Consider the following 25632-nt stretch of genomic DNA (forward strand, 5'->3'; position numbering starts at 1 on the left):
AACAATTAATCAGAGCATTCCCAGCTAACACCAATGTCAGAGGGAGAGTGACTGAAGGCAATGGAGAAGACAAGTCCTTCACCCCTGCAGCAGTGGGAGTTGTTCCTATTACCTTAACTGAAGTTCTAGGACCAAATTCTGTCAGCTGTCTCTGCCTGTTCATTTAAAATCTTAAAACTCTACCTCCAGAGCTGTTTCACTTTGGCACTCTTCAGGCTTCGCATACAAGAGGCAGGTAGTAAAGCAAGCTTGGGAAATGTTTACTTACTCTTTCCAAACAAAATGCTTCTGGTAATTCTGACAGAAAGCACTCCCATTCTCTTCAGTGCAGGCAGCTGCGATTTTCACCACTAACAGTTTATTTTTAGACCACCTTTGGACAAGTCAAAAGAAAACCTTCACAAGCAGAGCTACTGATTTAAAATGGATTTCAAACACAAACCAAGGTTGTGGTGCAGTTTTATATCTAAAGAACACTGGGGTAAATGTTTAAGCAACACAACGTGTGCATATTACTACCTGATATAATCGGTGGCACTACTGCTATCAAGATCATGGAATTAATTTGGAAAAAGCTAATTTAATGTCATTTTATCACACTACAAAACTCAGAAGGATAAATATTGCTTCTGGTTACTAACAGAGGATTTTTCCCTTTAGATCTTCTCAATTATGAGGCTAAGAAACATCACTGAATAAAAGGCTACTGCCCCCTTCATTTGGTGCAAGATTCTTTTTATTTTAGTTGAATTGACTGTGAATCTATCTGCAGGGTACCCAAATGAAATTTTACTTTAAAATACATCCATATTTAAAATGAACAGTTATTAGTGTGTTGTTAGACTGGAAAGACCTTCTGAAAAAGAAGAGGTTTTTCTACAGCAAAGTGCAAAATGCGATGTCCATACATAAGGTAATGTACTCAAAATAAAAAACAGAACACTGAGAAACAGAACAATAAACCTAACTTTTGGTTTACATAATGGAATGTTTTTCTTGTTTCTAACAGACTAGACAAAATGACCAGGGTATTTAAGGAAGGGTAAGAGCAGGAGATTTTAGTTTGTATTCAGGTTGTCTTTTTTTTATTTCTTCTTTTTTTTTTTTTTCTGCCTTTTAGTTTTTGAAATGGATAGCAGTCAATTTACTGAAAGTCCCAATGGTACAAATTTCCCTCTACCTTTCTCCCCTTTCTTCACCCCCCCCAAAACTCGGAATGACTTAGCCATAAGACCAGTGTGGCATTGTACAACTTAGCCTGCTATATTCATTTAGTCTACATTTTCACACCTATGAAATCAAACACACACAGTATGTGAGAAAGTTTTATCATTTTAGAATCAAAATATCCCTTAAAATATTTACATTTTACAGTAAAAAGGATAGCAAAACACAAAGTAATGTACAAGCTTAGGTATTCAAGTTTTTGAAGCATGGAAAATGGTGGGAGAAATGAATCAACTACCACAAATCATATTTTCAAGAACTTAGGTTAAAAATGCTTTCTTATTAAAACAAGTGCAGTTTAAAGCAATAACATTCGAGCAGCTCAGCCTTCCAATTTCTGGTCACAGACTGCTTTAGATGCTTAGGAAATACTTGAAAAACCAATGAAATACACTTGAATTATTTTATTGTACTACTGAATAATTTAAAAAACTCTTCACATCGCCGAGCATATTATATTTTGTTGTAGTATGTGTGGACTCTGAGGCTTTGCTACAATCCTTAAAAAGAGTGCAATTTAAAAAGAAGGTTATCGTATGAAATTCATCTGTAAAATTATCAGAGCATCTTAAAACAGAAGAGAGCACAAATTACCAAAGGCAGCGACTATATTGCAGACTTGACTAAAGCCAACTTTATCAGCTAAGAAAATTTCTAAGCCTTTATTGCATATTAATAAAAGAAATCTTTAAAATTTTGAATATACAGCAATGTAAAATCTTTAAAAATATTAAACTCCTACTTCTAGCGATAGTTGGTATAATGAAAAAAGGATGAGTATTGGTACATTGAATGGTACCAAAACACAGACTTGTTTCTGCAAAACACCAACACTGAATAAAAAAGATGGCACAATCCTAGCAGGCTTTTTTTCTTTTTATACAAAGTTTTACGACATTAATCTAACAGTTTATTTAAATAGGATTTTAAAAGACTGCCTGCATCTTTTTACCTTTTGCTTTTACTTCTGTCACTGTGGTCCCTATGTCTATCTCTGTTCTTTTCGCTTTCTCGTTCTCTATGCTTCTCTTTACTTTTTTCCCTCTCCTTATCTTTTTCTTGATCCTGCTCTTCCGTCTTAGGCTTTTCCGTCTTTTTTTCTGGATTTCTAGTCTCTCTGGGGCATTTTCCATCAGCACCCCTATCACTGTGTGGAAGCCGCAATTTTTCTTTGTCTCTATGTCCTTCCTCTCTACTCTTCCTCTCTCTCTCTTTTTCCTGGTTTCTGTCTCTGCGTCTATTTCTTTCAGAATCTTGTTCCCAGTATTTTTCATTGTTCCACTCTTTTTCTTGTCTTTCTTTCTTTTGGTGCTGAGAGTCACTATAAAATCTTTGTCTGTGTTGATCATTTTTTCCTCTACTGAACCCTCTCTCCAATTGCTGTTCTTGTCTGCCCCAAGGATCGCTATGACGTCTTTCTGGTCTCCTACTGTCTTTACCCTGAAAAAAATTTTCTGGCCCCAAAAATCTGGATTGTTTGTGAGCCACTGGTAGCCCTTGTGCAATGGGTCCAGCATAGTGTGGTGGCTGACCTGATAAATGAGCTACAGGTGGCCATGGCATCATCGGATTTTGAGGAAAGCCAAAGCCTGGAGGGGGAAGAAGTGGAGGTGGTAAATGAGGAGGAAATCCAAACATAGGGTTGTTTTGTGGAGGGAAGTTATGAGGTGCAGGAGCCTGAAACTGAAATCCAGGTGGATTAGACTTAGGATGCTGAAAATTCTGTTGCGGAGGTCTAACAGATGAGAAGCTGCCAGGGCTTGGGACTTTGGAAATAAACTCAGAACGAGAAGAATTTTCAGTTTCAAAATGAGATGAAGTTGCTGCTGGTCCTCTTCTAAAAGAGTTCACTGTTTCAATGTTTTGCATCAGTGCATCTTCCTGTGACTGTTTGGTATCTTCTGCTTGTGATGCACATGCGTTATCTGCTTTTGTTGCAGTTGAACTGCACTGCATCTCATTTGTTTGTGCATCACTTTGATACGGGTTTAATCCCATTTCTCCAGAAGTCTGTTTATTCTCTGGTTCCATTTGTTCGTTTCCTGAAACATTCTGTCGGTCTTCATTTTTGCTAACATCCCCTTCCTTGTTTTCTGAAGCACTAGTCTGCTGGCTTCGTCCAGCTGCCTGTCGAGGGTCTCTCTTAAGGTTAATAAATTGTGGTGATTTAGAGGTATTAGCAGTAGTACCTTCAGCAGAGCTTGCATTACCATTGTTCTCGTTTTTTTTTCCTGCACTTGATGAAGAAGAAAAGCTGGAATTTGTTGTCCTTCTAGTTTCCTGTGCAGTATTATCCTTGTCAGGCAATTGCCGCTTTGAATCATTTTCTTTACTTTCTTCAGTTTCTTTATTCTGTGACTGAGCAGATAAATTTGCTAAAAATGCTTCTGTGGAGACATCAGGAGGCTTTCCCTTTAGACTAAGTCCTATCAAAGTTCCAGCACTCCTTGCAGAACTTGAGGTCCCTACAACTGCTGCATCTCCAGGTGTGGTAGCATTAGTGGATTCTTGTGTATCATCCGAACTAGCCTTTGTCTCACTGACTTCAGTAGCTACTTCAGCAACATCCATGTTTTCTTCTTTTGAAGTTGTTTGTTCATTTAATAAAGGTATGTCCTCACTGGGACTCGTCTCTGGCTTACTTTGTTCATATGTCTGCCCTGTCGTACCCAACAGGCTTTGAAGAATATCATCCACTGGCAATGGTTTATTTGCTAGCTCCAGCGTGGAAGGCTGATTCTCCCACCCAACCAGGACTCCAGGAAGAAATCGGAGAGGCTTTGGTGGTTCATGTTTTGTACTTTCCACTAACGGTTCAATTACTGCTGAAAGATCATCTGTATTAGACTGTTGAGGTTTGTTTCTCTGCTTGTGTAGCACTGCTGTGAAGGAATTAAAAAAATCATTTTCCTCTTCGTCTTCTAGTACCAAGTCATTATGAGAGACCTCAGGTTTGTTTGGCTTGCTTTTCTTCTCTGGCGGCAAGCTACTCAAGGTACTTTCAGAAGCTTCGTCCGCAAAACTACTAGTAACACTTGCAACAGCAGTAATCTGTCTCTTCATTTTCTGCCGGATTATCAATCCCAGTAATAAATTTGGTCGATGCAATTCAATCCCTGCACAAAATTGTAACAGCAAATTATCATCTACTTATGTTTTGGTTAAGGCAATCATTTTTAACAAAAATAACCCACAAACTTATATATTATGGAAATTATACACTTTCTGACATTTGAGATTTCCATCATTAAGCAGAACAAACAATACTTATAATCAGAACTATTTCCAACATGAAAATTATGCCTTCAACCATAGCAAATTAAAATTGCTTTAAGTACTTTATCACCCAGTATAACTTCCAAATACTGAACACAAGACTGTTATAAAGGATGTCTAGTCACGTAAGAAAAAAAGTTAAACATCTAAGTGAGCTACAGTGACAGCAAAGCACAAGAGTAAAAAAAAAAAAAATAATAATAATAATATACCACTTGCAACTACAAAGTCTGGTAATCAATTTATGTTGGATGCATTTCCTCAAAGGTTTGACCAAGCCTGACTTTCCAAAATGCTTCCCTTATTCCAGAAGGGCACCATGTTTCAAGGTCTACTATTCTCTCTTCCATATGCATTTTGTTCTAATTTAGGTTGTTGCAAAGAAAATTATGACTTGTAGCTTATCCCCTCTTAAGTTTCATCCCCACCCATCTAAAATGAAATCATCTGCAATTTTTTAATAACCAAAAAAAATTGGCACAAAAGAACTCAAGAACTCAGGTTTAAGCAACAAATGACAAACATTTCAGGATCTTTTTATTTCTTGCTGGTTTTAAACTTTACGTGTCTGTTTTATTTTGTTTTTTTCCTTCCCTTTTTAAAATGTTTGGAACATTTCAAGTGAAAGGAAAAAAAAAAAAGGAGCAAGTATATTTCAAATAATGAAAAATACTGTTTTTACGTTACAGTATCAACCTGGCGCTCAGTAGGATTACTGTCAAAGGTTACCTGTGTCACTGAATTTTCTGAGATAGCAACCACAAAGAAATCTGGGTTAGAGGAATTATGCAATAAAACATGAAACAAAATTATTCAGTTTTTTTTTTTTTTCAGCAACAGTACATTTAATTATCAGAATAGTCTTAAAATTGGAAATTAATGTCTTCTCAAGGAAGCAAATATGACGCTGGAAAAATCATGAGATGTTTCAACAGAATAACTGTTATTTTTCAAAAATTCATTAACCATCTTTTAAAATTATTTTTTCTTTTCTGTTACAAGCTTATATAAATGAAAAACAGTAACAAACTTCCAAATTCCATGCTGTACTTACCGGGCCCATCAAAAGGCACAAGATGATGTGGGACTTTATCTGAGGAACCTAATGGGATGAGATACAAATCTTTCACTTGCTTCATGTTATTGGCAGCTACACCATAACGTTTTCTGCTGCTGAAATATGCAAACAACAAAGCATAGGATATCTGATCCTCTTCAGTTACAGGGGTAAAGCGAACTACACAGATTTCCTGTTTAGAAAAAGAGAAAAAAAAGATACATATATATAAAATGTAATTTCAATTGTTCAATGGCTATTCTTCATTTAAAGGCATAGTTCAAAGAAGAAAAGAAAGTGTCTCCCCAGAAATGCAGAGAACAGAGGAGGTAGAAGGAATAGAGACAAGGTCAAAAGTAATTAAAGCAAATGGAAAAAGCAAACAAAAAGCATTTAGAATTTAAATAAATAAATTACTCTATGACAAGCTAACTTTTATCAGCCTGCAAAATAACAAGCTTAAGTGGAAGCTGGCATGCTTCCCTAAATTATTCCCCTCCCTAATGCTTAACATTACTAGAAAGATTTGCCTTGTATTGTCTTTCATGGCTAAGCAATTAATTAATATTAAAGCAAGACCAGCATCCTAATCCAACACTTCCATCTAAAACCCAGCTCAGCAGTTGATGCTGGGGCTGATGCTGTTTAATGACTTAATGACCAGGAAGATGGAAAAGGAGATTTTTTGCAAAACCAAGATGATACCTGATTAGGGACAGTGGCTGATGTGCCAAAAGGCAGGCTGCTCTTCAGAGGGACCTTAGCAGGTTGACCAGAACCTCATGAACATCAGCCAAGGCAAATGCAAAATCTTGCAATCTTAGATGGAGTATCCCCAGGAACCAGGACAGGCTAGGAAGCAGCATGGTATAAAAGGATGTGTGGATCCTGGTGGGCAAGCTGAATATGAACCAGCAACACCACCCATGTTGCACGGAAAGCCAACTGTATACTGGGTGTCAGAAACACAGCAGCCAGCAGGTCAAGGGAAACAATTGTTCCTTTCTATCCAGCACTTGTGAGATAGCAGCTGGAGTACTGAGTCTAGTTTGGGGCTCTCCAGCAGAAGGACAACCTGCACGCCGTGGTACAAGTCCATCTTGAGCCACTAAGGTGGTTTTACATATTGTAACAGTACAGAAACTAGAAAGTAACACTTGAGACATATGAAGTTGTGTATGTTGCAACAGAATGTAAGTGTTTTTGAACAACACCTGACCAATTGAGGTTAGACAGATAGAAAACAAATGCCAACAGCTGCCGCCCATCCCATTTAATGTAACTACGAGTTATCCGTAAACTGTTATGTATTTTGCAAATGTCCCAGGAGAAAAAGATGTCCAGGGTAAACAGGATGTAAGTTAAGAAGCAAAGCCTTCAATACGTAAGATTTCTTACCTTGGTCCCTGAAGCTTTGATTTTTTCTACATACTCCCAGACAGTGTGAGGAGATATCCTGCCACCTACTTGAATACTATCAGGTAAATCCTATGAGTAAGGACAACAGAAATCAGAATCCAACATATTTGTTTCATATATTCAAAACATAATTTTTATAGTTCTTAAATTCTAATTTTAAAAGTCAGTAGAAGTTAACAACAGTAGAAAAAAGTAATTTACATTTAGATTTTGTATATTTGTATTAAGATTTTCAGTGCAAAATCAATTATTAGTAATAAATTAGTTATCACTCAATGCTGTTCATCTACATCTTCCAAAATCATTTATTTCAGTAACACTAACTGTAAACACAAGCTATCTTTAAAATTAAACTGTTATGCAAGCCCTACACCTATCAAAGAATACAAGCTTTCAAAATCTTAATCATGAGAAAAAAATGCAATCTACTTATAGATGCATATACACAAAAATTTGTTCTCAGATACTACTGAGTTCACTATTCACCAGTGACATAAACAGACTTCCAGAGTAATTTCAGAACAACTTAGGAAAAAGTCATTTTGAAGTAGAGCAGAAGAGCTATGCAAAGTACATGGGCTAAAGAGTACTGCATGCCCTGCACTACACTAAAGATTTACAGCCAAGTAAAGATAAGCACATTAATAAAAGACTTAACGCCATTTAATTAGACAGCTGATGCTTCCTGTGTCACCGGTGAGAAGTAACACTTAGCCTTATGTGAGATTTTGATCTTTATTTTATGCTGCAAAGACAACTGTTATAAGCAGTTGCATCCATTTCCTGCCTCAGATACTGAATACTATATATATATATAACTATTATAGTATAATTATTATTAATGTAATTATATATATAATTACAGTATATGATGATAATAATAATTATTATATATTTATTTATACTTATATATAAATATATATAAAGGACAATTTAGTCTTACAGTGAAGATTACAAATACAACTGCCACCAGATTGGCAAAAATACAATTCCTGTTATGCAGGTTTTTACTGCAGAAAATGAGACTTCATGTAATGTTAAAAAAAACACCAACAGTATCCGTTTTTGGAAAAGAGGTGTCTCACTTGTTTATTGCTTTGAATTAAAAACTGATCATTCACTTTTCCACCTCTAATTCAGAAAACAGATGCCACTGAGATGATTATTTCAGTAGCAAATTTTGTCCTGCCTTTCCCTGTTAATTTGTAATATAGAAGATGCTCCATAATAAACTAGAAACGATTCAACCCTTATGAAGCCAGCTCTGGAAATTCTGCTATTCATCCTCAAGAAACATGAGAACAAAACATCTTAAACATGTCATTCAGAGAATTTGAGTCCTGATGAACCGTGGGTCCACGTAGGGAGAAATATGTTACTTGTAAATACATATAAACCTTACCTATCCTATTTCCTCCCACAAGTACTTCAACTCAGCATAGCGATCATGCTTCACTGCCTTTCATCATTATACTATTATTAGTCTATGGTAAACAAGTCACTAAAGTTAATAAATTAATCGTTCGTTCTTTGCAAGAAATGTAAATACCTCTGTCAAATACTCAAAAGAGCCAGACACTGGATAAGCCTTAATAACAAACTTTGCCACAGAAGGCATGTTGATGAAACCCTTCCAGATGAAATTCAGGCGTGCCAGAAACAGACTTTCACACTCTACAGTACCAGGTGTTTCTGATCTGAAAAAAGACAGACAACACTTTGTTTAGAACGTGACATGTCAGATCATGTAAATAATCACCTTTCTTTGTAAAACAGGTTACCTATCATTAAGAATTTTATTTTTCAGTTAAGCATATTTGAGGGTCTAGGAAAAGAGATAGGCAGACAATCTTATTTCTTTCCTTCTACAGGAGCAGATGTGTTACATGAAGGACCATCAGATAAGCAGCATGTTAGTTCACTACTCTATCATTTGAACACACAGAAGTTAAGGTCTTCCCCTGAACCAGGGGAGGAGATGACACTGAACTGCTGGCTTATCTTCACCTTGCTTTCCAAGCTCCTACTTCTGCTTGCAACACTGTCTACCCACCACTTTAGTATCTGCTTTCCCCTTGCTTGTCACTGGCCCACAGGCTAGCTGCTCTCACTCATGCATCACATCCACAAGCTCTGTGAGTACCTCTTCTGAATTCCAATATCATCACCTGCACAAGGCAATGTTTCCTCATACACACTTTAAAAGAAAACAGTTGCAAGAAATAAACTGAAAGACTTGAATAATTTCACAGGAGAGTGTTTTTCAACCTGGGGGTTTCCTCAGCAAAGACATTACAGCTAATTTTTTAAATTACAGACATATTTAATTTTTTTCCAAACTCGTACTTATTAAAACACTCTAGGCATGCTACTAGTAACAAGTGCTGCAATAGTAACACAATAACCGGTGTTTCTTTCTGTCTACCCTAGAAATTACTTCTTTGTTTTTAGAATAGTTTGCTGAAGATTCAAAGTCCACTGTCCTTGGTGAAGGATTGCACTGCTCTGATAAAGGCTGAATTTCATTATGGACACTGGTCATTTCTAAATAACTGAGAGTCAATGATTTTTTAGAAACACCTCTCATAAACCAGAAAATATAGCCTCATAAATTGCAATTTGCCTTTAGCAGAGAGAAGAGAGAGAGGGGGGAAGAAAATGAAGAGAGCCGACGGCAAACAGCAAAACCTATACTGACAGACTGGCTAAATTACAAGCCAAGGAAAGAAGGGGAGGGCAAGGACTAAAGAGAAAAAATTCTCCAACAGAAGGGGTCTACAAAACCCGTGTGTTCAAGAATAGCTACCACATTTTCATCTTAAAGCGAGTAAGACAACAGGTTTAGAAATTATTGCTGCTGCTTTTTGCCATTTGCTCTGTGGTTTTCTTCTAAATGTGAAAGAGTTATCAGCATCCCAAAATACACAATCTGACATGGCTAGAAATATTGAAAGATAAAACTATTCTTCTTTCAGATGAAAATCCTTCCTACACTAACTCAACATTATAATGACTGTTCTCTAAGTATTACTCATACCAGACCTGACTGTAGCCTGGTGCATACCATAATGAAAACGCATAGTAAGCACGATATAAATAGTATTTCCTTACCTTACCACAAATGAAAAAAAATAACAAACCACATTGGAACTGTGTAACAGGAAACAGTATATACTTTTTTTTTTTTTTTTTTTTTTTAAGAAACATAACATTGCTAACAACATAAGCAGCCACAACACAAAAGCATTCTGTAACATAGCAAAGCATAAAATAATCAGTAACTGCAAAGGGGCAAATTAAGAGTTGTTGCTTTGCTTCCAGACGGGGCACAAGAAGCATTTGTAAACAGTAACAAAATCTGCAAGGTAACAACAAGAGATGTAGGGCAGGCAGGAGAGAGAGATGTGATGATGACAGAACAAAAACAATCTGGCACAACAAGCAAGGAAGATGCCTGGAAACACCAAGACTGTAAAAAAAACCAAACAAACAAAACACAGCGTTGGGAACAAATGAGATTTCTCCATCTTTCCCCTTTCGTTTTGGAGAGAGTACAGACAGCACGGAACACCACTGATGAGAAAACAGGTGAGAAGGATGGCATAACTTCAGTTTCAGCTTCTCACACTGAGATCTCTGGTCTTAACAACCCTAACAAAGACCATGGACATTAGTGCTAACTGTAAGGCAACAGATCCACTGTACTGAATACTTGTACAGTTCATTTGGGCAAGATTTTTAAGCGCTAGTTATTTTTTGGAGGTTTGTAACTAAGCTGGTTTATCATTTTCATTGGTCTATCTAGAGCATCCTCAAAGTCCCTAACATTATATATACACAAACACACACACACACACACTTTGATTGCAGCACTGTAAATATTATGTCCCTTAATAGCACAATACAGTATGAAATCTATATTCTGACCTTTTTAATAGAAACCCACATATATTTTTAGGTATCTTTGTACCAGAAAACATAAGGAGGTTTATTTTTCCCAGAAGGAAACATTAGAAGTCTGTAATCACAATATATGTAGCATTATTTATATAAATGAATAGCATTATGTACTCCAGCAAATAACCCCAATCCTAAGAAAAGGTGTACTACTTCCACTATACAAACAGGCTATGAAATGCCATCAAAAAATAATGTTAGTCATAATATGTTAACGATATAAATAATGTGTTTCATTAAAAACACTTTTTTTCAGTTTATATTACTTTGGGAGAGGTGAGAATGATTTGGATAAGTCTTGTTTATCATCTTCCAATAATTCTGAAGCTAAAATACATGATGTTGAAGAAAGTGATTCTGCAATGCTCTCTGCTTCATTGTCTGATTGTTTCCGTGCAACTCCAACAGACACCTTCACTTTTTTTGCAGAAATATCATCAGTAGGTGGTGCCATTCGACCTGCAGAGAACGAAGTAAAATTTTGTTTGTTTTATTAAATAAACAAAGTGGACTTCCTCTGTAGACAAGGAAGATGAACCAAAAATACAATATAGCCATTGCAGTGTGATATGATAAATGTATTATTTGCTCCAATATGCCCCGTCCCTGGAGATGTTCAAGACCAGGATGGATGAGGTCCTGGGCAACCTGATCTAATACAAGGTGTCCCTGCCCACGGCAGAGGGGTTGGAAGTAGATGATCTTTAAGGTTCATTCCAATCCGAACCATGCTATTATTTCTACTGCAAATCAATGACAGCACATACACTCATAACAAGGATTTTCCTCTTTGCCTTGGTGCATGATGCATTTAAATAAATGTGCTTCTCAAAATTACCTATGCAGATTTTGCAGTTAAGATCGAAGAGATGATTTTTGTGTTGACTTGTGGTGTCTGGAGTTGCAGATTCATTTCCTTCTTTATCTTTGTCAACTTCCTCTGACTTCTCAAACATCTTTGTCATATTAGGTTCCTAAGGAAAGTCAAAACATTTCAGTTAGCTTTTTTCTTCTGTTCATTTTCCTAATATTTCTGTTTATTTCTTCTATTATATCTTCACTTTATTTACGGTGTTTTCTTCCCTTCAGACAAAATTTTCTCTTCAGGTCTATAACCTAAAAGTTATCAAGTCTCTGTAACCCAAGAGACTATCACAAAATCTAGAAATGCATAAAAATTTTGCATAGTTATTCCTATATATATATATATATTTCTTCACAAAAGATTCAGATTATTTTCTACTGTTTTTTGAATTCATCATCTGATCATGGACACAACATGGGAAAAAAAACACCAGTCAGTAAGGATAAAAGAAAAATTAAACTCAAAACAGACCTAATGTAGTCATAGATCTTGATACACAGCATATTTGGTTCATGGATAAAATGGTTGTAAATTGTTCTGTTAATAGTTTTGTTTTCTACCTGAATTTCCATAACTTCTTGTTCTTTCATTGGTGTTTCACTTTCAATTTCTATTTCTCCTTTGTGAGTGATTTTAGTAATAGGTCTTCTTTCAACTTCCCTCTGTTCCTTCTCAATCATTTCGATTGTCTGTAAAAACAGGAGGCTATCTATGTGTGTACGTTCATATGAAAACAACTTGGAAATTAGTAAATGTAACAACAGCAATCAGAAAACTCTATGGGTATACAATATATTCTTATTTTGCAAGTGTCAGTCAGTTTCATAAAGCAAAACCACAAGTAAGAGGTCTAAAGAAAAATGCATTAACTCTTTCCCCATAATAATAAAGAAAATATAGGGCACAAATACATATAGATTTACATAATTTTCCAAGAGCTTGATTTTGAGTACATAAACATTCTACCTCAATAAAAACATTTAAACGTACTCTTAATGCATATGCCAATTCTGATCAGGACTGCTACTTTGCTCCATCACAAAGAAGAAAACATACACCACTATTTCTAAAACTGCTTCTTAAATCAATCTCTTAAAACATCTTTACTACTTAAATCAGGAACAGTTTGTGTTGGCTGTCCCCAACAGTTTAAGCCTGATTTGATTAAGGAACATAGATTCTATGATTACTTTAGCTGTCTGACAAGTACTTAATTACTTTTGAAGACACTAGAAAATTTTGAAAAAAAAGCACTGTAAGCGACAATCTTAAAGTCTTCCTTAAACGGGAAAATGAAAAATACAATCAGATGAAACAATCATTGTTATTTATTTTACACATTGCATTATGTTTCTGTGTAATATTTGAAAACTTCTAGAAATATTTAGAACCCTTCAGTAATTTTAAGCAGAATATATTTTTGTTTTGAAGTTGTCCCTCATAGCAGTACAGTATTGTGTTGTATCATCTATTTTCAGTATTTTACTGTTGTTTATAAAAATAAAACACATGTAACAAGCATGTAATGTAAAAGATGAGCATTAGATAGAAAATATGGGCTTTGAGAAAGGAAAAATATGAATAAATAATGTCACAAGGCAGATCAGTCTCTAAAATAGCATTTCACTGTACTGAAGTAGGTATCACTAAACATTCTTTCACTCTTACCACACAGAATTCAAGGTCATGGATTTCCACCTATTGTACAGACAAGTACCTATTCATTTATAGCCAAACACAAAATGTATCCCAATTAACATGATCCAAATTTTGTGCCTTTCAGTCCTATGCAGTAGCTTATAAATAACAAAGATCCTGTCAACGCAAATCAAGATTTTGTAAACTAGAAAACTTGATGCTGTAAAACAAGCATTTTTAAGTAGCCACAGTTAACTATCACTGGCTAACCATCATCAGTTTAACTGAACATTAAAAAGAGTACTATTTAAGAAAAAGGCATCTTCTATAAAAATAACACAGCTCTTTATATTCCTGCTTCACCTTTTAAACTATCAGCACAGCTACAATATATCATGACTTCCTGTTCTGAGAAAAGTAATATCCAATGTAACCTAATAAACTTCCTATACCTTACGTTATTATTTATTTCCTTCAGATGACTTTTCAGACTGGCAGATCAAATTTCCAGCTTCTGATTTACTTCTTGGTGGATGAAATGTCATGCACCATCAATATGTGAATTATAAAGGCCCATTAGGTTTCACTCAAGAGATTTCTCTACCTCTTAAAAAAAATCCTGGTTTCTATAAAACCCCAGTTGGAGCTTTAAAATCTTATTGGAAATAAGGATAGACACAAAAGCCTGGACTCATGAGACAGAAAACATGGAAAAGAAGAGCAGCAAGAAAGCTGCATGGCATAGGAAAATGCATTGTTTCCCCCTCCGGTGAATTGACTACTTCTTTCACTTCTGTCCTAATATTTCTTTTGGGTTTTGAATACTACGTATTCAAATTATAGAGGTCCTCCTGATTAGTTAGAGTTGCTTTGCGTAACATGCATTTTGTTCTTCCTGAATACACTTAACCTGAAAACAGAATTTAAATATGTTTAGGCATCCAACTAAACAACATAAATTGACAAATCTCACGTGTCTGTTTTCTCTTAGTCTCCAAGCAGCCAGTTCTTTGGAAGCCAGTTCTTCTGGGCTCATTTTTATTAGATGGTCTGGAGTAACCTCTCCTTTCAGTACTTTTTTAAACAGTATCTAGAAGAAAAAAATAATTAACTATTGCTGAGACAAAACAGCTCCTAATAGGAAACATAGTAGAGAAGCAACATACAATACACTCTATACAGCTATATATATTGTTTGTAATTATTTCTCACTATCAGAAGCACTACTAGATTTAGATTTTTTACGATACAAACCTTAATTTCAGAGCTCCCTGTTTGTTCTACATCTATATATATTCTTAATGACCAGCTGCACAGTTAACCATTGTTCCAAAAAAGAGAAAGCAAATTTATGCCCACTGCAGCAGTAATTGAGACTTTTTGTAATATTAAAGAGGATGTCTATACTTCTTGACTGACGTAAATGAATCCTTGTGGGGGCGATGCCATATAATTTGGGGGTATGCACAAACAAGGCAAGTTAGTAAAAAAAAAAAATATTTAGTCTGCTTATACAATTTACAGTTGGTTATCATCAATATAGAGAGATTACTATAGGGAGAAACTAGACAAGGCAACTTGATCAGAACAAAGAAGAAACAATCAGAGCAATTGATAAGTCAAAAAGACAGAAGTTGAAAAGTCAATAATAATGAGCTCAAAGAATGCAGAAAACATGAGTGAAGACTAAGTGAGAAATTTGGGTATGAAAACAACAGTGAGACAAGCTACAGGACACAAACAAAAAAAGAAAAGTATGGGGAAATATACACATCAGTAGTAATTACAAAAATATTGACAAAACAATATATTCACTACACTTTGAAATCCCACTACTAAGTGCACAGGGAGGAAAGAGATGAAGAATTAATGATGGAGAAAAAAACAGAGCACTGAATATGCCAGAAGACAATAAAGATAAAAAACATACAAAAAAGTAATGAACAGGATTAATTGTGAAAGAACTAATAATGTACCCACACAGAAAACTTTTTCTTTAACCTACAGCAAATAAAGGATTTCTGCAAACCATAGTAAACAAGTAATACATACATTATTTTTTGGATCTTTTAGGTTGAACATTAAACTTCTGTATTTGTTCTTATATTTTGAGTCAGTGTCCCGAAAAAAAGAAAACAGTTCTCTTTCGATTCTTGTGGCAACTTTTGCTGCTCTCTCTTCAGGAATCTTTAAACTGGAGTCTGTCAATCTGTGAGAAAACACAAGTACAAAAATTACCAAATACTTCCAAATAATTAATTTCTTATCTTGTCTTCTGAAGGAATTGTAAACAAAATTAATGATTTAATACATATATTTATACCTTTTCATCAAAATTTCCTTAAGAGATTGCTTAACACTTTGTCTTATCTGATCAGCAGAAGGTTTGGAAGCTGGCACAGCTGGCAGATGTGTTGCACTGATTGATCCTTTCTCATTTTTCTTTTTCTTAATTTCTTGTTTCTCATGAACACCTATCAAAATACAGAGTTAAAAACTGTAAGTGACACAGCCAATTAAATAAACAATTACCATTGCTGGATATCACGAGCTTTTGTTTTTGGAAGTATTAGAACAAGGCTAGAGGAGGGCCACAAAGATTATCAGAGGGTTGTAATACCTCCCCTACGAAGAAGGGCTGAGGGAGTTGGGCTCATTCAGCTTGGAGAACAAAAGGTCTGGGGAGACTTTAGAGAGGCCTTCCAGTAGCTAAAGGGGGCCCCAGGAAAGCTGGGGAGGGACTCTTTGTCAGGGAGTGCAAAAATAGGACAAGGGGGAATGGCTTTAAACTAGAAAAGAGTGGGTTTAGATTAGATATTAGGAAGACTTTTTTCCTACGAGGGTGGTGAGGCACTGGCACAGGCTGCCCAGAGAAGCTGTGGATGCCCCATCCCTGGAGGTGCTCAAGGCCAGGCTGGATGGGGCTTTGGGCAACCTGGGCTGGTGGGAGGTGTCCCTGCCCATGGTGGGGGAGGTAGAATCAGATTGTCTTTAAGGTCCCTTCCAGCCCAAGCCATTCTGTGATTCTATGTTTAAAACTGATCTTTAGATTAACTACTATTCTGAATTCATCGTGACAGCATTTTGCCACCTCCTAATTTAATTAACATATTTTAGAATAATTCAATGATATCATGGATACCAGACTCATTTAAACTCCTGCAATCTGCAGTTAGAAAGGATGTCAGCTATTTTGTGACTCAGAATTCTGAACAGCAAAGTGTTTGAAGTTTAAAAGATGCCATTACATTTAACCCCAACATTTTCCACTGTTTTCTTCCACAGTTTTTTTAGGATGTCAACATTAGCAAAAGACTAGAAAAGTGGATTTTTTTAAGACATGAATTCAAAACTTGAGTTTAGGATTTAAAGACACAGTTCTCAGACAGAATCTCTCTAGCATTGCTGCTGAGATTTCTGATCCAAATCACAAGAATTTCACATTATCATGAACTTGGAAGAGTAATGCTTTCTGGAAGGGAGCTGGGGGATTGTTTGCTGTGAGCGAAAATAGGTCCTGTCTACCTTTCAAATAGAATTACAAATGAAAATCTGATGGCTCAGTGTGCAATATAATGTTCCCCTTTGATATGAATTCTGATGCAATTATTTATCAATTTGTGCAAAAGAAATGAGTGTTTCAAGGTACTACTTATGGTACTACTTATATATCAATATCAACGCTTTTATGCCCATTAAGTGCTCCTACTGTTTTATGGAAGAATGCTACAAAGTTTTCTATAACATGAAATTAAGCTTAATACAGATGCGCTTTTTCTTCCACTCTTGATAACGTGATCACCCTCCACTATTCAAATAGGAAACATTTACCTGCTAGAAAAAGGTTTAAAAAGAAATGAGAAATGAAGGCCATAAACATCATGGGAACAAACAGCTCTCCAGATCACCATCACTTGCACCATGAAATGCTTGAAAATTGATACTATGAAGTCATCATTCTTCACTGTACACATGTCATTTACAGCATGGAGTACTTTTCCAAACTTCCTTACCTGACTTGGTGGACTTTTCAACCATGCTAAGGGACTCTTTACTATTTTTTTCACTTTTCTCATCTGAAGATCGCCGAGGAATTACAGCAGTTTGTGTTGCTTTTCGAGTAGGAACATGTTGGCCTTTTTTAGTATCTGAGTCTCTGGATTCTGACAAATTCTTCCCATCACCAGATTCCTGAAATAAACATTTATATACACTAGCATGCTACTGAATGTTATAATGAACCACTACATAATTACCATGCATTTTCACGAGTTTTTAAGTATATGGTATAATAAACCCCTGAGATGTATATGCACCATTATGTAATTTCTTCTAAGAAGTTACTGAACAATATCCCAAATTGCTACCAAACATGATTAACAATCTCTTTGAAAAACTGGCCCAAGACACATCACAGGTATCTTGCAGTTAAGCTCCCTGTTGAAAAACACTGTGTTTTCAGCTGTTTTAAAAAATCAAGGACATGAACTTCTCTTAACCTGTTTTAGGCATGTATCCACAGGAAGTCACATATGATAATACAAAAATTTGATCAAAATTAGACAGAAGAGTTTATGAATTAGAATTACAATAATACCATGCAGAAAGAAGACAGAAAGGATCAGTAATTATAAAGTTATGGTGAATATAATATCATATGTCAAAAGACTAAGGAAGTTTAACAAAAGCAAGTCACCATACTACTCTTGCAAATTACCCTTTGGTTAGTAAAAGAAAGTAGAAAGGCCCTAATTAAAGTGTTACGTATTTTCTTCTAAAATGCTGTTGTCATATAGAAATTTAAGATTTATGCTTTATGTAATATAGCAAATTGACAGATGCCATATAAAAATGATTAGAATTTTGAAGGCAAAATTTGCTAACTTGTTCAAAATATCACTTATGTAAAATACGGCATTCCAATCTTCCATTGAACCTCATACACATTGTTTATAACGTGACCATTACCAGGGGTTGAAGGGACAGAAAAAAAAAAATTAATAGAATATTCAAAAACTTCTGGCTATCCTTTGCTCCTAGACCTGTGAAAGTCTATAGTGTAGTAAACACTTATTCTATTACATTTTTCATGTGTTCCTTCCCTAGTGAGAAGGGTTGAGCTGTTTCTAATCATGTATTTTGCTTATTTTTAAACAGACAAATATGTATATAGGTGAACCTACAATGTATGACATGACTGCTGCTCAATATAAGACAGAATGTACCAGCAGTACCTCAAAATAGCCAAACCTGTCTGAAAATAACGTTACTCTGAAAATAACAAATTTTATACTAGATTCAAAAATGTTTGAAACACAGTATTTTGGATGACAGGGATTTAAAAGGAAACCTCCTGTATCTCACAGAATCACAGAATTGAAGGGGTTGGAAGGGACCTCGAAATATCATTGGGTCCAACCCCCCTACCAATATCTCCAATAACTAAAAGGAATTAAATGAAACTTACCCGTCTGAAAATTTTGACTTTATGCTTCCCTGCATCTTCTGCCTGCTTTGTTTTTTCAGTTGTTAGATTTAGATTACAGGGAGGTGCTTGCTTTGACATCCCCGGTTTTTCACATTCAATTGCTTTTTCTTCTCTGTGGCTTTCAAGTTTAACTTGAGTATCCAGTAGACTTTGATCAAAACACTCTGCCTTTTTGTCTTCTTCAGCACAGCATTTCACACAAACATATTCTTTATCCTCTTCACCCATCTGCTGTGCTTGAGATAGACTCAGTCCAACACAATCACCATGAAACCAGTCATCACACCTACCACAGCCTACCATAAACCTGAAAACAAAGTAAAAGATAGGTTAATGTCTAACTAGTAAAAATAAATAGAAAGCAACAATTTAAGCAGTATATACCATATTTGGTTTTATGTGTACATGTCAACAAATTGCTCTTACCTGAAACATGATTTTCTTTGTAGCTTTACATCCATCTCCAGCCTTACGACATGGTATGATCTTCCTGAGAAACTGTTTGGTTTTGTTTGGTTTTTTTTGTTTGTTTGTTTTTGTTGTTTGTTTGTTTGTTTTTTGCAACAGTCCAAGAGAGTATCATAACCTCATAAGGTGTTTGTAATCTGCCCCCAAACCCTAACAACAGAATCTCTCAAAGTATTAATCTCAAAACCAGTAAATTTATGTTTCAGAAAACTTGAAAATTTTCTTGCAAGAACGTACCATATTCATATTGTTTCAAATGCGATTATCATCCTCATAGAAGAAATGTATCAACTGATACAATGCTCCATAGCAGTAACAGATGTTTAATTATTTTGACAAATAAAATTGGCCCAGAAAGAAAAGGCTACTATAAGTTAGTTGATATTTTACACTATGTTACTTAGAGACTATTATTAGTAAATTATATGCAGAAATTTGCCTTTTATTCTCTTTACTGTTAAATTTGGAGCCAGGAATTAGCTACATCTGGCCAGCTGGCAGCGATTAGTTTGTTTGCTTGAAATAAGGTACATGCCACTGCTGTGTTGCTCAGCTACTTTATTCAGAGCTAGTATTTATTTAAAGAATATTTCAGATAAAAAATAGTATCATTTAAAGCACACTTTTCACCTCGCAGTCACTTCAACTGTTTCATTATTTTTTAAATGAAAAGTAAGTTTATCTACAGGTTGCATTTTCTAAGCATTAAGATCATTTGGTCTCAAATAAAAGCCTAGTTCTGGCAATTTTGTTAAAATTTTGAAAATGTTATTAGGTATCACTAGTGCCTAATTGCTCCGAAAGGTACAATTTCTCAGTAGAATTATTTTGGAGTAGAATGAAATTTCAAAGTTAAATAGATTAAACACCTCAACATATCTGTTATAGGAAACAGAATTGGTAGTATTTACTTTTCAAATAATTTCTTATAAAACTGAATATAGTGTGATTACTAAAGATTTGCTTGCAAATGATGTAGAAAGAGCTCTTGCATTATCCATTTGCATTTTTTTTTTTTAAGTACCTTAATGTTTAGCAGAAGGAAATCCAAGAAGACTTGCAAGCGCATTATGAAAAGCGTGACTTCGTTAATACTGAAAAATTATGTACAGAACTATTTGGTTTAATTCCATAGAAGAAATCTGATCTAAAGTTTGTAGGACTACTCTAAAGAAGATTCTTAACCTGTATGTGTTGCTGTAAAGATCAGGTCCTGCTACCTGCTGACTTACCTACTTTGTAATAGTGTATGGTTTGGCAAAGTGTGCTTAGATGAATATATTCAGCAGAGCTGTAGATGAACTCTCCAGGCGGTTTTTTGGTACTGTATTCAAGAAACTACAGGTATCTCAAGAGATGAAAAAAAGTCTTCCTAGTCTAACAGCAGAAGTTTGAAACACAAGAGCAGGAAAGAAGAAAGTAGCAGCTTTATGTTCTGTTGTTGCTTACCGCCCCCCCCAAAAAAAAATCAGGATTAAATCCTGAAGTAAATAGAATCTTTTGAGCCAAAATGAGTCTGATAAGCTTTAAAGCTCCACCTGTTTGAGAAAAAGGTCACTTCCACTTTTAGTAGCCTACAGTCTTGTTCATTAGATTTAAAGAAACCAGTTTTTATAATCTAGTTTGTGAAGAAAGCTGTTTTCTGCTTTTTCTCTCTTTTTTTTTTTTTTTTTCTGAGCTGCAAGTACATTTTTTGGTGTTATTCATGAGAAACCAAAAATCAAAATCTGGCTATCTACTCAGTAGTTTCAATTATGAAGGTGTAGGTTCCTTCAACTTTTGTCAGGATCTCCATCTTTTCACATCTATGTCCCAACAAAGCTAAAAGATGTATGAATGGCAACATTACAGTTAAGTGCTTCTGACAGTCTTGCCCCAGGAACACCATATTCTTAAACACAATAAAACAAAACAGAAGTGACGTAAATTTAATACGAAGGTGATTGTTCCTTACTGAGAACCTAAAGCCAAACATGATGGTAGAAAATATAGCATGAATGCCCATTTCACAATTGCAAGGATCTACAAGAAGATGCTTGACATTGGATACATCCTGCATCACTGCTGGAAAGTATTACAAAAACTCTGTGGATATCAAAAACTGGTTACAAGAATTCCAAACGTAAAATTTTGTACAGAGTTGAAATCAGGCTGAAGTAGTCAAGTACTTCTTGCTCAGAGGGTATTTTGGTGTGCTAATGAATGAATGCCTTTTGGTTAAAAATTGAAGGAAACCAGGAATACACCATCTCAGAGCCACAAATGCTACTTATATTTTTAATTTAAAAAAATCTTTTTCAGTTTGTAAATTCAAGCTGATTTGTTAAATGAGCAGGGCAGATTACAACCCTTAACAAATAAAATTTTGACTAACATTTAGGAAAGTGCCTACATTTACAAAAAAACAGAGATGAACTCCAGAGACTAAAACAGACAAAGTGCTGTACAACTCCAACTTTAAATTGACAGCACATGCAATTTTCAGCTGTGCTCACAAACAGGAAGTCAGCAAAAGGGATGGTGTGTGATACCAGTAGAGCACCAGATAGGCATTCAGTCTCACATCTTTATTTTCTGGCCTATCAATAATAGAATTAAGACACACACTCAACCCTCCTCCCCCATATCAAAGACTTCACCTGGTGTGGACAGTGTAAAATCTGTATTAGAAAGGTCTGTCCCATGTGTTCATAGTCTTAACTATGCAAGTTTCAGGTTCAAAGTGATTTTTCTTTCTTAGTAGTTCAACCTTGTCGAACAGGGATAATTTAAGGCAATGAAGCAGAACAGCAGAGGCAGTCTTCCAAAAATAAACTGATCACTAGCAGCCAACTTCACAAGTGTGTTGGTATTTTTTTCTTTCTCTATTCCTTGCAAATAATAAAAAGAACAAGTGTAGCAAATTCTGCTCAGAAACAGATAAGTCTTCACTAACAATATACACCAAGATAGAGAGATGTCATTCAAGCCATCTTAAGCAAACTACTGAAGATGGAATGTCCATTTGGCTTCATTCCTGTCTTTACAACAAGGTTTCAGTTGCTCTGTATTTAAACACACACAATAAAACTTGGGATTCAGAAACCAAAGCTATGAAGAGAATCTGGAAGTGTCCACAAAGCCTGTACTATAAACAGAATTTAAGTGTTTACAGTTGTTTTGCTTAAACCTTGTTATACAAAATGGTAATAAAAATACCAGTGATGCCTGCCACAAACTTTCACTGTTTTCACATGACTCAACTGAAAGACTGACTTCCAAGGCTGGGAAGGAACATACTGATTTTGATACAAGTAATGTAAATAATTCTTTGTACCATAAGGCCACTTTTACATCTTTTTCTGTTTCACTCATCTGCACACAAAAACGCATTTATGATCTGTAACAGTAATTGTATTTGGAGAACAGAAAAGTGACAGCGCAACGCTCAGATTAAAAAGGGGGCATCAAGGGACACTGAAGCCTGGCTTGAAGGATCAAAGATGTCCTCTTGCACAGCTGTCAGTTGTGATTGAAGAGGTTCTGATATCTTGGACTATTTAAAACACCAAGGTTTCTGAATGTAGACTGCTTCAAGTTTGATGTGCAGGAGTTTTACCCATGTTGTAAGGCTGGATTGGAAGATGTAAAGCTGAAAGAGAAAGAAAAATGTGTTTTAAAATATTATATCATGCCAAATTCAATAACAGATCAGCACTCCTTTTACTTGTCTTTAATAAAAATAGTTGTTTGAGAAAAATCTAAGAGCTGACAGGTAACAGCAGACACTATTATAGTTCACTGGCACTTTTACACGGAGTATGTTATTGTTCCATTCCGTTTCCAGAATTCTTGGCAGTCCCCACATAACAGCATAAAAAGATGTACCTTAAGGGCCATTAAGGAATGGATCACACAATAAAGAGAGACAATTAAAGCAAATCTTTCACCATATCTCTTAAGAGATTGACAGACTGTCTTTAGTATTATTTTTGGTAAATTAAATTCATCCATGAGATGAAAACACTCAAGCTTGAACCATTTATTTTCAAAATACATAGGCCATGTTTTAAAATTAACTTGCATACATTCAGTTTATAGAGCAGCATATTTTCAGAGAAATTGATTATTGTGAAATAAGATTTTAAAAGTAATATGGGCAGAAGCCCTATTATTCATAAAATAATTGTTTGCTGTAAAGCTACAAGTAAAACAAAAGACAAAAAAAATCAGGAGCTGTCAGAATAGTTGTATGGGCCAATAATGTGCATTTTAAGATTAATAACCTAGAGTGCATTGACACAGAAAAATAACTGTTTCTTTTTAGCTCACTGCATTTGGCAAGGCGTAAGACAAAAACCTGCAACAAGACTCAAATCTTAACAAAAAAGCCTTGATACTCTTCACTATTCAAAAAGACACTCTAACCCTCAGCTCAGCTAAGAGGATAAACTATTCATGCAGTTTTGAAAAGTTCACACAAATATTTCTGCATCTGGCAAATATGGGGCGTGCTTTAGGCACTTAAGTATTATTTCAAGTTCCCCCTTAACAGTACTATTAACCAATCTTCTATAAAATCTGTTGTAGATTTGTATTAACTATTAACATTATATCTGTATCTCAGCTGCACTGATGCTACAAGTCCAGCCAACCTCAAGGAGAGACACTACACGGAGGCAACTGTTTTTCCTTTACCTAATAAAGACATTCCTAATAGAAGGAATGAGTGACAGGCTTAACCTTTACCAACCCGCTTTATTCCTCAGAGACTGGGGAAGATATTCACAGCAGCTTTAGCAGAGCCCATATTCCACATCACTGAAGTAGCATGGGCTCAATCCAAAGCTCAGCAGAACAAGTGGTTACCAAGAAAATCTGCAGTACCTTGTTATCAGAGCACATGCACATAAGCAATTTTTCTTGTTCACCTTTAGTACAAGATTAATACAGTTGTCTAATGACTTTTCAGCTTTTGATTTTCAAGAAACAAGAACAAGCTATCTTCAAAGAAACATTATAATCATCTATCTTTATGTGAAGTTTGCAGCGTAGCAACAAGACACTGAAAACTCATTTCTTCAATATCAAGTTTCAGTACCCAATCTTTTATACAAGTTTTTTTATTTTTTTCCTTAAAAGCATATGCTTCTTTGTTTTTCATGTTACAAGAGCCTCTCCAAAAAGGAAGCGAACAAGGACACAGGTAACCCTGTGCACCCTGATCTGAATGTAATCGAATGAAACAGGCCCAACAACAGGAAAACCAAAATCCTTGAACTTCCCCAAACCTTGGAAAAAAAAAAAAGGGTAAAATACATCTCATAATATTAACCACAAACCTATAAAAATTGATTAAAGGCAGTTCCATTAACAAGTGGTTCTATATACATATTGCTGGATCAGTTCTGTAAACTGCATACATAATTTTATAAAATATTTTTATGTATTTCAGACAACTTGTACTATCCATTTTCCTGATTACCAAACATTACTGATATTAACAATAATTCTACCAACATTACAGCACAGCAATATAATGCATATAAAAAACAAGTTATAAAATGGTATGACTGTAAATATGAACACTGGAGTCCTGCCATTCTTGAATTATATATTACAACACTGTGTTGCTTATACTGTCATTCAACTTCGCTACAGCTCACAGATAAGAGCTTTTAATGTTGCAAGGCTTTTCAAAGTGGGAGAAAGCAGTAGGAGGGAGAAAACCAGAAAGCATCATCCATGACTACAAATTGATGACATCTCACAGAACCTACAGTTTAATATACTCATACTATACAAGTGTCAGAACTAAAGCATCGTAATTATTCTAATTACTGTTTCTTATGAAGAATGTTGTCGCAACAATGATTCATGCATGCACTGTTTATGCATCTACCCTTAAAAAGCACGTGTGCTTAACTTGAGGGTAGTTATGAGTTGAGATCCTTAATCTCCTTCGTCCTCTCTTGTTTGTATTAGCTTAATGAAGTACTGGCATTATTTAAAAAATCCTAACAAATGCTACTATAGGAAAAAATTTCACATTTTTTTTTGAACTTCATACACAAAGTAATTATTATATTACAGTTGTATAATAATTACATTATTAAATAATATATTATCAAATTAAATAAATACGTGATTCTCAGTATGCAAGGTCAGGAATACTGTATCTTTGCTAAATCAAGTTCTGCACTTCCCAATTGCCTTTTACAGCATTACTAACTTTCCTTTCATCTTAAAGCAGAATTG

At 35.2% G+C, this 25632-nt stretch overlaps 1 protein-coding gene across 10 annotated transcripts in view; it reads right to left on the minus strand.

Annotated features, from left to right (window-relative positions):
* Positions 1 to 1074: 1074 nt before the first annotated feature.
* PHF3 (PHD finger protein 3) overlaps positions 1075 to 25632 on the minus strand; it is a 48894-nt gene continuing 24336 nt past the window's right edge. For 9 of the 10 annotated variants that reach the window (XM_072036313.1, XM_072036310.1, XM_027455055.3 and 6 more), the window contains 12 exons: positions 18907 to 19234; positions 17453 to 17630; positions 15763 to 15913; positions 15492 to 15648; positions 14413 to 14529; positions 12362 to 12490; positions 11775 to 11910; positions 11203 to 11395; positions 8529 to 8676; positions 6959 to 7048; positions 5558 to 5753; positions 1075 to 4343 (listed from right to left, as the gene is read on the minus strand). In XM_072036313.1, the coding sequence (XP_071892414.1) occupies positions 2176 to 4343; positions 5558 to 5753; positions 6959 to 7048; positions 8529 to 8676; positions 11203 to 11395; positions 11775 to 11910; positions 12362 to 12490; positions 14413 to 14529; positions 15492 to 15648; positions 15763 to 15913; positions 17453 to 17630; positions 18907 to 19234 (3991 nt within the window). In that variant the 3' untranslated portion in view covers positions 1075 to 2175. Of the gene's footprint in view, positions 4344 to 5557; positions 5754 to 6958; positions 7049 to 8528; positions 8677 to 11202; positions 11396 to 11774; positions 11911 to 12361; positions 12491 to 14412; positions 14530 to 15491; positions 15649 to 15762; positions 15914 to 17452; positions 17631 to 18906; positions 19235 to 19353; positions 22995 to 25632 lie in introns of those variants that run through there. The other variant, XM_038175988.2, reaches the window with a different exon arrangement.

This window comes from Anas platyrhynchos, chromosome 3 (assembly GCF_047663525.1).
Source record: "Anas platyrhynchos isolate ZD024472 breed Pekin duck chromosome 3, IASCAAS_PekinDuck_T2T, whole genome shotgun sequence".
In the NCBI taxonomy this organism is placed as follows: domain Eukaryota; kingdom Metazoa; phylum Chordata; class Aves; order Anseriformes; family Anatidae; genus Anas; species Anas platyrhynchos.